The 15,452-nt window shown below is 34.9% G+C and overlaps 1 protein-coding gene across 6 annotated transcripts in view; it reads right to left on the bottom strand.

The window, feature by feature from the left end:
* LOC149537888 (CLEC16A-like protein) overlaps positions 1–15,452 on the bottom strand; it is a 94,124-nt gene that overhangs the window by 17,170 nt on the left and 61,502 nt on the right. For all 6 annotated transcript variants that reach the window (XR_016355928.1, XR_016355929.1, XM_089799290.1 and 3 more), the window contains exons 14-15: positions 2,576–2,641; positions 1,842–1,982 (exon numbers count right to left, since the gene is read on the bottom strand). Coding sequence is in view for 4 of the 6 variants with exons in the window: in XM_089799290.1 (XP_089655416.1) it covers positions 1,842–1,982; positions 2,576–2,641 (207 nt within the window). In the remaining 2 variants the exon portion in view is untranslated. The remainder of the gene's footprint in view (positions 1–1,841; positions 1,983–2,575; positions 2,642–15,452) is intronic.

The following is a 15,452-nucleotide window of genomic DNA, read 5'->3' as shown; positions in this document are numbered from 1 at the left end:
ATCACTGCAAGCCAACTGCCTTCCAGCACCCATGTTACTAACTTGCTCAAACTCATACACAAATATTAAACTCCAGAAAATAATGGGTTAACTGCAAAATTGCCTTTTCCACTCTAAGATTTCATCGGGAATTGCAAGGTTTTTCAGTTTCAACTGACAGTCACAGAAACGTCAAACCTGGACTTATTCAGAAGGAAGATTCTGAAAGCATGCTGTCATATGAAGAGTAACTAATCAATCCAACACTTGGCAGGCGGTCAACAAACAAATGCAGACCTACTACAACAACACTTGGCTCGCAGACAACAACCATAAAGTGGGATCAAGATACTGAAAGCACATGCAGCATTCCACATACGACCCAGTCAACACATTTGAGCACATGGCCAAAAACATGTCATGTAGCTAAACTTGAGATAGAATTGGCCACCAACAAAATGAAATCTGTAAACAAGATCCATTAATGAAAAATATCAAGAGTCTGATTCTTCAGGCTTTTAAATAATTGAAGCCATTACACAGCCCCACTTCCCACTCACATACCCAAAATAGGAAGAACAAATAAATAAAGATGCCACTATCCAAAAGGTGGATAACCATGAACCATGATTCAAAGCAAAAACACCAAGTACAAATGGGAAACAGGGACCATATGTGATGCTTCTTTAAACGTGCTATCACTTGTAAAGTTTAGAATTTAATCCTTTTGGAAATTCAAATAATGATAAAGGCATCTGAGTAAGTAGCTGAAGAAGACATGCAAGTAGCTTGAGTAGACAGCTAAGCAGCTCAAGCAGACAACCAAGAAGCATCTCCTGGACACAACCAAGAAGCAGCTCAAGCATGCACCCAAGAAGCTCAACCAAGCAAGCAAGTGGCTCAATCAGACAACCAACCAGCTCAACCAAGTAACCAAGTAGCTCAAGCAAGCAAACAGGTAGCTCAAACAGACAACCAAGCAACTCAATCCAAATCTCTATTAATTAAATAATCCTTTGAAATTTATACAACCTTGAACATCAATAACAACATACTCAATAAAGAAAACCATTGCAATTGGCATTAGAGATCGTGGGTCAGATCAGCTTAATGAAAATTTTCAAGGCAGATGTAGTTAATAGAATGACAATTAAGGGAGTGTATTAAGGTAATACTGTAATATTTAGCTTACAATGGTGGTCATTTAAGTAATTTAATTTATAACTTTATATTCTGTAAGTCAGTCAGTTTTAGTATTCTGTTATGAAAAGGTCTTTCGTAATCTTCTGTATAAAAAGCATTCTTGTCCTTTGACAATAACAACAATCAATCATCATTTCATATATCTTATGCTGTAATTAGACGTAATGCTTCCCAGCTAAAATTTAACTCAAGAGCTGTGTGGAAATGAGTACAATATAGTTTGTCAATTATATAATTATCATTTGTAATCCTAAGCTTGAAGAATAAAACATAAATTAAATGCCATGGCTAATAGTGGCGTATCTGTATCTGGTATTTTAACTGTGCAGGGGAGACCATGAATCTGGCAACTCGAATTTTTACTATATAGCATTAACCCTCTTTCTTTGAGATTACTTCTCTTCAGGAAAACTTGCACTATCATGGTATAACCACATGTGCAATGCATAATCAACTGACATAAAACCTAGGCAATACATTTTTTTATCATATAAAAACATCCAAGAACAGATCTGCACCATGACTCACAATATCAAAAAGGTCCAAAACCATATTACAATAGAGGAAATGAAAAACTATAGGTTGATATGCTTGGAACTGCAGCAATAAAATCATTTTAATTTCACATTATGCACAAGGGGGCTCCCTATCATGCTTACATCAAGCAATTTAAGATGGTGGGTGCTGAAATTCTGTTTTTGATATGGATGAAGTTGTCGTAGAAGAGAACCTGCAAGCCATAACACCTCTATAGCAGGAGGTGGCCTGCGACAGAGAAGTATTATCAATGCATCCAAAACCTGTCAACATTGAAAAGATTGGATCAATGACAACTTGTAAGCATAATTAAATTCGAAGATCAAAGAATTAAATTGGCATCAAAAAGGCATACGATAAAATTATATTTAAAAAGACTGAATTCCAAACCCTACGTCTAATATGAATAGAGGATACAACATATATGTTTGTGCCCCCAAAAAAACATATAACCTAAAAAATTAGAATCCCAGTGAAAATCCTCTGAGTTAAACATGTATTGTTTGTATGAAGAAAGTCATCTTGCCTTTCTATAGAAATAATAATTTCAATAACTATTTAATTTCTGTTTGTTGTGGGATGTATCATAAGTTTCTTGTTCATGTCCCAGTACATCCCATACAATATCAGGCCTTAACAGCCCATAGCTTCATGAAAAACATTATTTATCTTTGCCAAGCCCAGAGGGTATATGGTGGAAATCTCAATGGAAAAACACTACAGGCCGAAACCTAACATGGAACTAGATTAGCCAATTTCTGAGATTTCTAATAAAGTTTTAAACAATATTGTACAGTCATGTACATAAATAATGTGCAGAAGCTCATAATGATAAAATCAATCTCTGTAAACAAACCTGGTATCTGTTCATCAATGGGTTCAGCCCTTGTACAGTATTTGAAATAGGAAGGGCATATTGATCCTGAAATATGTAATGTGATGACCAACATTAGATTGTAGATCTGATAACAAGTACTGAACCCAAAATATTAAACATCTTCATTCATTTTTCAATATAAATAACAATTAAGAATAAAGACCATTTTACTAATCATGTCTTGTTGAATATTTTGTTCCAAATAGAAATAATAAGAAAAGGAAGTATAGTTAAGTTTATGTGCCTTAGAGTCAAGTTACAATTGAGAATATTACTCGTCTTTTTATGACCATGAACAAGTTGATAATCATGAGTGGAAATAGACAAGAAAAACTTTCACGATTAGAAAGCCTCAAAAAAGCAATGCATCCAAATACATTTTCATTGTATTTGTGCCCATAAATGAAAACCCAACAAAGCAACAAATGACTCCTAATTTGGGAACACAATTGAATAAATGACCAAATTGGCAGAGCACAAGAGTAGGGTTTAAAGCCCTATTTTAATTTGAGCGCGGAACAAGGAATATGCAGGGAGATGGTGACCATAAAAACTATGAATTACTGTATCGTTCTTAATTTATGGGTATATGTGTTATCTGAAAAAGAAGGAAAAGAGTACCATTGTAATTAGTTTAGAATATCAATCCTTTGTGTTAAATTAGTTTTGAATATTTTGGGTCAAGAAACTAGTACATTTGGAGAGTAATTGTAATGTCCCCCACTTAGCCAGTTTGGAGGTATGTTGTCGTTAGCCCATTCTTGTATGGTCCCAAGGGCTAACCAGGACTTCAAAAGGGATCCTAAGGTTATTTGGCCTAGTCAAATTTAATTACAGGCCAAACGGAGTTCGTTTGTTGGGTTTTCGAAAAGACTTACTATTTTTAGTAAGCCAATAGGGGGATGCAGTGCCTTCAATTTTCAGTGACAGGATGAGATGCGCTTTCTTGGGCTCTTTCTGATGAGCTATTATATGTGGGATTTCGAGTTTATTTGGTATATTATTTTAATGTTCGAAGTTACAACGGTAAAGTGACTATTTAAATTAAATATTATAATGTTTCATAAAGTCACTTTATAAAAAAATCAAGAGTCCCCCTTTTGAGTACATACATGGACTTTGTAAAAGGAAAAAAAAAAGTAATATTAAAACTCATGTATTATCCCACATTGGCAAGACGGAAGCGTGGAGCAAGTGAGGAAGGGATTAAAAGGAAGAGGATAGCTCTCATTTATTCATGGTTGGAAATATCAAAGAAATTGGGAAATTTCCTGGTGATTATGTCTCAATAGTTTGAAGGACGAAATCCCTTCAAGTTGGAAATCTTGACGCCATTGAAAGATATGGTCTTGAGATTCAACAAGGTAGTAGTCCGAAAAAACAAATACGAAAAAGTAGCCCGAAAAAGCGGAACCGAAAAAGCAGGCTGAAAAAGCAGTCCGAAAAAGCCGTTCAAAAAGCAGATCCGAAAAAGCAGTTCGAAAAAGCAAATCAGAAAAGCAAAGCAGAAGGGGCAGCATTGAAGAAAAATATTACAACCATCTACAACCAAGTTCCTTTATAGTTTTTTTTTTTAGGTGTTATAAGTTTCAGCTGTAAGTGTGCATTATACCAGCATTATCATTTTGTAATCCATGTAAATGCCAAAAGTTTTGGCCATATTTCATGAGCATTGTATTAGAAATTTCATTGCAAATTAAGAAGATAATAGTTGCTGGTGTCATTTAAGCAATTCAATATCATTATTTATCAGCTAGTTAGTTGCATACCAACTGTTTGTAAAAATGCCAGTTGGCTGTAAGTGTTCATTTTTCATGCTTAGATCATATATATGCACTGAATATTGTCAAAATTAGTAGCACACTCATGTTAAGCTATTGTGTAGTTCATTTGGAGTCTTCTAGCACAAGATTCTCATTGATGCAAATTGAAAAAAGAGTCATTTAAAGCCAGCTGAAAAACTATATCAGTCATACGTCCCTTGCATGTGAATTGTTTGATGAAATTCCTTGAGCTTTCATCAGCATTTTTTGAGAGCAGATTTGAGGAGGGCCATTATAGCAATGATTAACTACTGCCAATTAAAGTCAGAAAATTAGTTACTATATGGAGTCCTATAGAATTATTCAGTGTCACTCACAAGCTAAATACTTTCTTTTTGTTAGAAATTTAATCCAGAAATCAATGATAAACAGCAATAAGGAAAAACATAAAGGAGGTACAAAAACACAAGAGATAACCTAGGAAAATCCTTCCAAATGAAGGGAAAACCTCAGCCACACAATAAAATATCACATTACTGATAATAAAATGTACAATGTCTTTCGCTTGAAGTGATATATATAACACATAGAGAGACTCTTCACATTACAACTGAAGGTCTCTTGAGTAAGTGCTAGAGACAATCTTCCTGACTTCAATAGACATAAAGGGGATTGTCTTCAAGAAGAATTCAAAAAACTTAAAAAAGGGGGAAAGTTGACAACTAAAGACAAAGAACTTCATGTTCTCAACACAACTTCCTATAAAGGTATGAAGAAGCACTTCAAGAAGAGGAAAGGTAATCAAAAGAATGACAAACCTAAGAAAGATCTATCCAAAATAAAATGCTTCAAATGTGAAAAGTTTGGACACTATAGATCTAACTGCCCTGAGATTTCTAAACAAGAAGTAAACTATACAAACATTACTAGGAAAGAAGATAACTATGATCCTGAGAATCGTGTATTGCATTCGGCACTATCAAATGAAGTCTCAAAAAAGGCATGGATGATTGATAGTGGATCATCTTGACATATTACAGGATACAGAGAGGCGCTAGACTCTATGACAGAAAAAATTAATGGCGAAGTCACCATCGATGATAATTCAGCACATTCCGTTAAAGGAATTGGAAATTACACCTTGAAACGAAAGTCGTGTAGTTCTCTTCTTCTCAAAGGAGTACTCTATGTACCAAGAATAAAAAAGAATCTAATCTCGATTACAACACTTGAAGATGATGGACATAATGTTGCATTCATGGACGGTAAAGTAATGACTTGGGCGAAGAACTCCTCATTTAAGAAAGAAAAATTGATTGGTCAAAGAAAGGGGTACTTGTACGAATTAAATTCAAAACCTAGTTGACTTATTCAAGCCTTATTTCATGAAGTTGTTGATATAAACAAAATATGGCACAAAAGATTAGGACATCTAAATTTCAAAACCTTATCAACTATGGAGAAGATGGTTACTGGTATACCTAAATTGAATAAAGATCACTCAAATATATGCAAAGGATGTGCTCTGGGTAAGAACACCAAAAGTCCATTTCATGATAGCACTAGAAAAACTAACAATGTTTTGGAATTAATCCACTTAGATTTATGTGGACCTATGTCTGCTCCTTCTCTTGGAGGATTTGGTACTATATACTTTTTATAAATGACTTCTCTAGAAAAACTTGGATTTACTTTTTAAAATGTAAAGAATCATAAAAAATCCTTAAGAGATTTAAAGAATTTAAAACTTTAACTGAAAACTTATCAGGACATAAAATTAAAACTCTTGGGACTGATAATGGAGGGGAATATACCTCAAATTTGTTTAAAGAGAGTTTTGTAAAGAAAATGGAATTAAGAGGGAGTATATCGTTCCTTATAACCCACAACAAAATGGGGTTGTAGAAAGGAAGAATAGGACAATCATAAAAGCTGCAAGAGCTATGATATTTGATCAAAATCTAGAATATTATCTTTAGGTAGAAGCCTCTTATACTGCTATCTATATTCAAAACAAAAGTCCTCACTCCTACCTTAGAGATAAAACACCTAAAAAAGTCTTTACTAAGGTTAAACCTAATATAAGTCATCTTAGGATTTTTGGGTGTCCAATATATATACATGTCCCAAAACAAAAGAGAACTAAGTTAGAACCCTTCGGGAGAAAAGGTATTTTTGTTGGGTATAGTGAAACATCTAAAGCATATAGGATTTTCGTACCTGGTCAAAAAAATATTGAAATTAATAGGGATGTAATATTTGAAGAAGATTTTACATTCAAAAGATCTCTAAGTTTTGACGAACCCTCTCCCTTACCTAGTTTTGAAGGAAATATTGAATCTGAGTCTCAAAGGGAGAACAATGAAGAAATTGAAGATGAAATCCAAAACCTCAATCTTGAAGAAACTCAAAATTCTAGGAAAAGACCACTTTGGGCCATTAAGACAGTAGAGGAAGCACAAGACTTCACTGCACCATCTAGTACATTTAGAGAAAGCCAAAGACCCAAAAGATTCTCTAGTTATGCAACAAACATGAATGATTTGTCTAAATCAGAACCAACCAATGTTTCAGATGCTATTAAACACACAGCTTTGAAGGATGCCATGACAGAAAAATACCAATCCATTATGAAGAATGATGTTTGGGAAATTGTTACAAGACCTGACATTTGCTATGTTGTTAATGCATTAAGTCAGTTTATGTGTGAGCCAAAGGAGATTCACCTAGTTGCAATCAAGGACATCATGAGATACTTACAAGGCACTCTTAACCTTGGGCTCAAGTATGAGAAAGTTGAATTAGACCTAAATGGATACACAGACTCAGATTGGGCTGGAAGTGTTACTGATAGAAAAAGCACTTTAGGATGTTGTTTTAGTTTAGGCTCAGTGATGATATCATGGATATGCAAAAAGCAATCTTCAATAGCACAAAGTTCCACAGAAGTCGAATACATTGCAGCAGTGATGGCCTCTCGGGAAGCAGTTTGGGTTACAAAGTTACTTGTGGAATTATTTGGTCAAGCCATGAATCCTACGATTATTTATTGTGATAATCAGAGTTCAATTAAACTTTCTGTGAATCCAATTTTTCATGATAGGTCTAAACATATCGAAATTCCTTACCATTATGTAAGATATATGGTAGATAGGAATACTGTAAAATTAGAATACATTTGCACTGCAGATCAAACAACAGACCAAACCTCTCTCTTGAGTGACGATAGATCACTTCAGGAAAAGACTTGGTATGGTTGAATTGTAATTCATTTGTATTCTTTTAAATTATTAATAAAATTATTTTATTGTGAGGCTATTGATTGTTATGGGCTCCACCATTTGTATTCATTATTTTAGAGGTGATTATCTCTGAGATAAAGAACACTTGTATGAAAGACATTATAAGAGATGACAATCTCTTAGATAATGTGAATTGTCAGATTTAGATGAGTTCAAGATCACATTGTGATATAGACATTGTTATGCCTATAAATCACAATTTGGATAAAAAAAGAATTTTATTATTCTTTGGAGTTTATCCTATGTTCTGGTAGATCTTAACTCACGATCATGTTGTGATATACGAATGCCAGTACCTATGAGTCACAACTTGGATAAATGAAGAATTTAATTATTCTTCGGATGTTATCCTCTATATTGTAATCATTGCAATACTGTTATCACTAGTATAAGTGAAATGTCCTATCATAGATATAGTAATATGACATAGGATCATGTGTTCAATGATACCACATGCTAAGAAGAAGATTCAGATAGATATAGAGTATCATTCTATGCTTATTCATCATAATTGATGATGTTAGATATGTTATCTCTCAGTATGATTATCAAGTTAAGAGGGAGTATTAAAACTATAACTTCGATCCTCATATTGGTTTGATTGTGCAAATCACACATTCCTCCTATTTCATATAAAACCATTTTAAAGGCTATTAATACATTGCCCCTTGATTAGGCATGATTGGTGATATTTGGGGTGACTATAAGTTAGCATTAAACATTAACTAAATTAGTTATGTTTGTCATTAAAATAAATCTCCTTCTAGGCGCCAATTATGAGAAGACATTGTGGGCTGACCTTAGATAGGGTCATGTCCCTTTAAGGGACATGCCCTTTGGTTATGGTATATAAAGAGGATATTGTTGTAATTAAAGGACACAGATTAGAATACAAGTCTGCTCCTTTAAGCAACTCTGTCACAAATTGAATACTTGTTGTGATAAATATATTTCAGAAGGGCAATTAATATTTATCGTCTCATTTCAAGGTCAAACATTAAGGAAGATCAGAACAGCAAGCTTAAGAAGGTATTATCTCAGATTTGATTATTCAGAATTTGCAGAAACTTTACATTGACCACTCTCAAATGTTAATGTTTGCAGTAGCTGCAGGAGACATCATCTGTACCTACAATGGTTTCCACTATTCTAGCTGCAGGAGACATCTAGGCACTAGGATAAAGGTTCAAGGGATCTTTGCATATCAAATGGGACCCACATGAGTTGGCCACTTCTAAATGTTTACAGTAGCTGCAGGAGACATCATCTGTACCTGCAATGGTTTCCAGCTATTCTATCATCATGCTCTTTCATATTTGTGATTAGTCTAACTCATCGTCATTCTTTGTCTTAACAATGTTTGGTCTTCATTATATTTGGCATGGTTTTTATGTCATTCGGAATTGTTAATGACGACACGTTTCATATTGTCATTCATCTCTTATGGACTTCTTTTATGATCGCGTGGATGTGGCATCAGGTCAGGATGCATATCATCATCTTTAGTAACTGCCATCATCTCTTTAATGACCCATCTGGAGATTCCTCTTCAGTTTGGGTGGTGTCAATCATTTGCGGTGCTCACTCTTGGTGGGAATATTTAATTCAATATATGGTGTTATTCCACGTAACAGTTCATGTAGAATATAGTCCATGTAACAGTTCATTTCAGTTCGTGTAGAATATAGTTTGCACTCAGATAGCTCTCAATACATGAGCAATCAGACCACTCTCCCAGCACACAAGCTACTTCTCAGCACCTAAAAATACAAGGACTCTCACAGCTCTCACATTCACAAGCTGCTCACAGTACACAGCATGAACACATAAATACATACATACATACATATATATATATATATATACACACTAATGTTTCTTTTGTTGAAGAGAAAAAAAAAATATTGTCCTCAGTAGCGAATAACACCCATGTTATGAGAAAACGTAACGGTGCCATGTCAAGATGCCAGATAAGAACAAAAAGACAAGAAGGCAGAAGCGATGACTAGGATTATGCAGACACGATGGTCATAGTCACTTTTGCACAAAGCTTTCACTTGTATAACTTGTCATATGAATACGATAATAATATGAATAAACATTAAGGTCTTCATGGAAGTTAGGAGAAGCTCCAAAATATAGTGTTGAGTTATCAAGATCGTTGCAAATGTACTAAGCACAACCATTGTATTTAGTATGTGTGTTCCAAATGGCAGCGATCTCTTATTTATAACAAGAAAAGGATAAGAAAAGACATGTCTCTTAATGGGACATGTCTATTCGTTAATTTGATAATTAATATAATAAACATTTATCATTATATACATATATAATCTGACAGAAGCTACCAAACATCAACATTCCTTCCTAGCTAGGCAGGATAAACACGCATATTAACTCAAAGTAATATCAGGTTAGCAAGATTAAGGATATTTTTGATTAGAAGATATCCATCATTTTGATATCATATTTGATATCAAGAGTATTGGTCTCCCAGAATATGATATTCACCAAATACTCAATAAGGTTTGATATCACATATGATATCATGAGTATTGATCTCCCAAAATACATAATATTTACTAATTACTCACAAGTGTTTGATATCATATCTAATATCATGAGTATTGGCCTCCCAGAATATCAATGATATTCACCAAATACTCTTTGAGTAATGGCCTTCCAAAATGTTGGGATGCAAGATATTCACCAAATATCGCGAGTAATGGCCTTCTAGAACATCAAGTCGCATGATATTCATCAAGTACTCTATGAGTAATGGCCTTCCAGAAAATCAAGACGCGTGATATTCACCAAGTACTTTGTGTAATGGCCTTTCAGAATATCAATATGCATAACATTCACTATGTACTCAAACAAATATTTATAAGATATGTGCATATGCATTCTCATAATGCTTACCATATAAACATCCACCACGCAAAGTATAATCTATTATGATCTGCATAGACATTGTAAGATATCCATCATAATAGAAAATTAAGCTATTGTAAGATCGTCACCTTTCAATAACTTTTGCAAATACAAGTGACATCATTTGGAAGTCGTCACTTCCTCATGATGTACACAAGAGTTAGGCCCATTAAAATCACAGTCACGAGATATATTCATGAATTACAATCCTCTTGACTACTACAATTTATTAATCACTGGAAAATCCATCTTAACATGGTTTACTCCCTCTGAATCAATATGACCGAGATCACCAAAGGTTGACTAAATCATGTCCTCTATCTACTCCCTCTCTTTCAAGGTTGCCTCTAATGAAATGTCAAGCTCCCTTTAAATCTCAATCTCCCTCTTCCTACAATAACATTCTCGGAGGGAAGGATCAGGGCACATATCTCTTATAGTGCATATAAAAATAAGAGATTAATATAATACTCAATAATATAGATCAATGTCTAATTTAAACATATACATTAATCTATTCTCATTATTGCAAATTTTTCAATCTCTTATATTCATTTATTTTATTTTATATCTCTCTTATGTTCTTGAATATAACATCACTAAGTCTCTATTAATAAAATAACATAAATTTATGTGAATGAAATAAATTCATAAACTTACCTCACATGAAATTTACCTCTATTCCCTCCAAAATGTAAATCACATATATTGATTATAAATGCTCTTGTTTGTAATTTGGCCCTCTTCTTATTGTCCATGTTGCTCTATATATGCCATAATGAAACCCTACAAGTATGGACGCTGATAATCTTTTTGTATCCCCAAAACAACTGTCCTCCCTCACATTTAATCTATTCACCCTGTCATCCATTTATCCCAGTGCCAAAAACGCTATTATTGTTATGCCAATATAATACCACCTCAGAGGAATCTAATGCTTCTATGTAATAATGTATCTTTGAACACCCAATGCATACTGTCAAAAAGGGACCTGATTCGGTTCGATTTACTGTCTTCTTCCTCCTCAAGTGAGTTTGTCTATCTCTTCTAATAAGTCCCGTGTTTTATCATTTGTGACTTCTGTGGATCCCTGCAATATACAGTGATGATGTGGCTCGTCCTTATTATGAATCCATATATTTTTATGTGTGACCTTACTAGGTGGTGTACTATGTTCTATAGGTACGTTACTCCTTTCTTTACCTTCCTGCTGCGTGGGGTTTGACGACAGCTTATTCCAAGTCACCCATGTCAATTCAATCACAGGTTCATGCATCGTTCTCCATTTCAAGGGGAACTTTTTGACCTTGTTTGAACGATTATATACCATGCTACTGCATCGAAATTCTCACAGTAGCAATCTGAAAAATAGTTATTTTTCTTTCCACGTCACATGCGTATGAAGGTTGCTCATTTACTAGTCTCCTTTTGATCAAATTCCAGTGCCTAGGAGATATATATATTCGCCACTCCTTATCATGTCTAAATACGTTTGTGGCTTAAAATCACCATAAGCTTAGCAGCCAAAACTTTTCCTATGATGTATCATTTCAAAGTGTTTCTCAGTTTTTTTATTGAGACAAGCGATGACTGAAATTGTTTGCATAAAAATAGCCCCGCACGAACCATTAGAGAATCCCAAGAAAGCTTGCAGAGAATAGAATCCATATTCACCATATATTCTCTTGTCTCATTTCTCTAATGTTTATCATCCTTTGTGATTATTATATTATATTCTGCAATATTAGTACTACCGTGTACCATCTATGTATCATATTTCTTTTGTGATATCTTATTTTGTTTCTGACTTCCGTTGCCTGTTCACTAATCTCCTCTCCATTTTAATGATTACTCGAGAAAGGAATGAACTCAAAAGAAGAATTGCCCTCTTGGAAGTGATAAAGGTAAGGTTCAACAAACAAAAACTGACCAGGGCTGAAACAACTTGTCGTATCACTGGTTGAGTTCAAAAGAAAAAAACCATCGAAGATTGTTAAGGCTGGTAATGTTCTCTGTTGCTCCCACTTAATTTACATTTGCATCCCAGCTCTGATACCATGTTGAGTTATCAGGATCGCTGCAAATGTAGTAAGCACTGCCATCGTATTCGGTAAGTGTGTTCCAAATGGCAGCAACCTCTTATTTATAATGAGAAAAGGATAAGAAAAGACATGTCCCTTTGTCTATTTGTTAATTTGATAATTAATATAATAAACATTTAATCATTATATATATAAATTATATCTCATATATAATTATATATAGGTTTATCCGACAGAAGCTACCAAACATCAACATATAGCACAACTAGCTTCCAAGACAATTAACGGCATCAATATGATGATATTGGAGAGAGAAAGAAGAGATGTCCAACATATTTGAGAATAATCTGTCTCGCAGCTACCAGAATTTCAACAGTGAGCACTTACGGCAGATTTTTTTTTTATTCTAAAGAATTGAGAAGACGGATTCGTGCATATATTATCTATTATACATATTTCTGTAATGCAAATGATACAAATGATAGAATTCTTCTCTATATGATTGTGTATGATCATTGAATGTGTAAAAAGGGCATTCTTGTTATCTGAAGTACCTGTGAGGTACTTGCGGCATTTGTTATTTTGTTTTTGCATTACTAAAGTGTTTGTACTGTGAAATGGGCTTATTGATCGACTGTTTAGAGTTATCAATAATAAACGTGAGGATATTGTAATACTTTTGAGTATACAGTAGAGGATCTATCTCTTTGTCTTGGGAGTTTATGTGCTACTGTATTGTTTTTAATTTTTGGGTACATGTATTATCTGAAACATAAGGAACAAGAATACCCTTTGTAATTAGTTTTTAATATTTTGGGACAAGAAACTAGTGCATTTGGAGGATAATGATTAGCTCCTGCCATTTAAAGTCAGGAAAATGGTAACTGATATTGTTTTGAACCAGAATATCATAAATGCAATTATCAGAACCTTTAGCATCAAAGCACAAGAAAACCAGACACAGATTCACTCTGGGAAAACCTTCCTACTCAAGGGAACAACCCAGCCACACCCAAAAGATATCCTTTATTGAGTTTTCAAAACAAATGCAAATATCTCGTTAATGATTGAAGTCTACAAACTGTCAATCAATAAGCCTGCCCTATTTCTATTCAGATATCTCACTGTCACAAAACTGATTACAAAAGATATATATACAAATCGATAATATACAGATCAAATATGCGAAGGCAAAGTGCCCTGTACAAAAACCAAAACTATCTGGCAAGAGCTATCACCACACACACACCTGAAAACAGACTTGCTTCGGCTCAGAATAATAATCATATCATGAGTGCATTTCTTTCTGGTCTTCACTCTTTTTTAGCCAACAAAACAACCCTGAAGACGAAGAGTCGCACGCGAAAGGTGACAAGTTGACAGTTATAAAACCTGACATCACACACACAGAACCATGTCTACCATGTTGCTGAGTCATCGTTTCCATCAGAGATTGAAATACAAAAGTCATAAGAAAAATATAAGATAGACAGTGCTGAAAAGAAAAACTTCTTCAACACGACAAGGAAGCCAAGTCATGTCTTTAAGCTGGATGGAACTATTGTCCTAAGCCTAACATAGGAGGAGATGAAACAATGTGCTGCCCACTCCATGTCATCATGCCTCATAATTGTTTCCATCCTGTGAGCTGAAATCACTCTGGGTTCACCCTCAAGCATGGCCTTGAGAATCACCTGCTGACCCTCCTATAAGAATTCCAGCTGCATCTTACCATGATCAACTGTATACCTGCTGATAGCCTGTAACCACTGCCTACCCAACATGGCATCTAACCCATCCAAATCAACAACATAGAAATATGCCTCTAGAAGATAGTCATTAAAGGGAATTGAAAAACCTGACACTTTACCTATGCACCTTAATCTATCACCCCCTGCTACCTTAACTTTGAACTCGAGTATATCCTCAACCTATAACCTTTTCTTTTATATCCAGCGTGTGCTTATGAAATTATGTGATGCACCTATATCTAGAAGGCACACAATCAATGCTCTCTAACTACGCCCTCCAAACAAATGGGTTACCCAAAAGGAAGCTATGGTAGGGGATTATCTAGGAGTGGATCCTCTCTTTAGGAGGTTGCTCCTCACTTCCCTCCTCATCGCTGCCATCAACATCGCTCCCTCCCTGTTGCTCATCCTCCTCTTCTGGAAGAACCTCGACGTATGTATTTTACCCTTGCGAAGGCATCTACGATCCAGTGTCCATGGCTCCCTACAGGTGACACATGGCGTCTTCCTCCTCAATTCATTTCGTGTTTCAAAATCCAACCTAAGGGGGGAAGTCTTATACTGATTCTTGTTCTTCTAGATCGATGTAGACCCCTTGTAAGGTTTCTTACGAGGTTGTAGTATCGAAGAAGGTGAGTCCAAATCATATGCAATCTTAATAGTATCATCCAAGGTGTCTAGTTTAAGGACCTTGACCAAACCTCTAAATCTGTCCTGTAAGCCCTCTGTGAGCAGTATTACCTTACGTTGTTCTGTCATATCCGGAACCATAACCGAGATCTGTTGAAACTCATCAATGAAGTCATCTAAAGATCCACCCTATCGCAATTGTGCCAAATCCCTATAGTAGACCTCAATGTCTTTCCTATCAAAATGAGTGATTAGCTTAGAACTGAAAGTCTTGTAAGATGTAACAAGACTATGATCCTGGGTGACTAGTCCATGATGCCACCAACCATATATTGCTCTCTCTAAATGCATGTGGAAAATATAATAGCTTCTGTTTCCAAACATGGGTTTGAGTGTCAAGAATGTGTCTAACTTGTGAATCCAAGCCCTAGCAG

This window comes from Cupressus sempervirens, chromosome 9, assembly GCF_028749045.1.
Source record: "Cupressus sempervirens isolate cs-2001-9-10 chromosome 9, ASM2874904v1, whole genome shotgun sequence".
In the NCBI taxonomy this organism is placed as follows: domain Eukaryota; kingdom Viridiplantae; phylum Streptophyta; class Pinopsida; order Cupressales; family Cupressaceae; genus Cupressus; species Cupressus sempervirens.
This window is presented reverse-complemented; position numbering and strand designations above follow the sequence as displayed.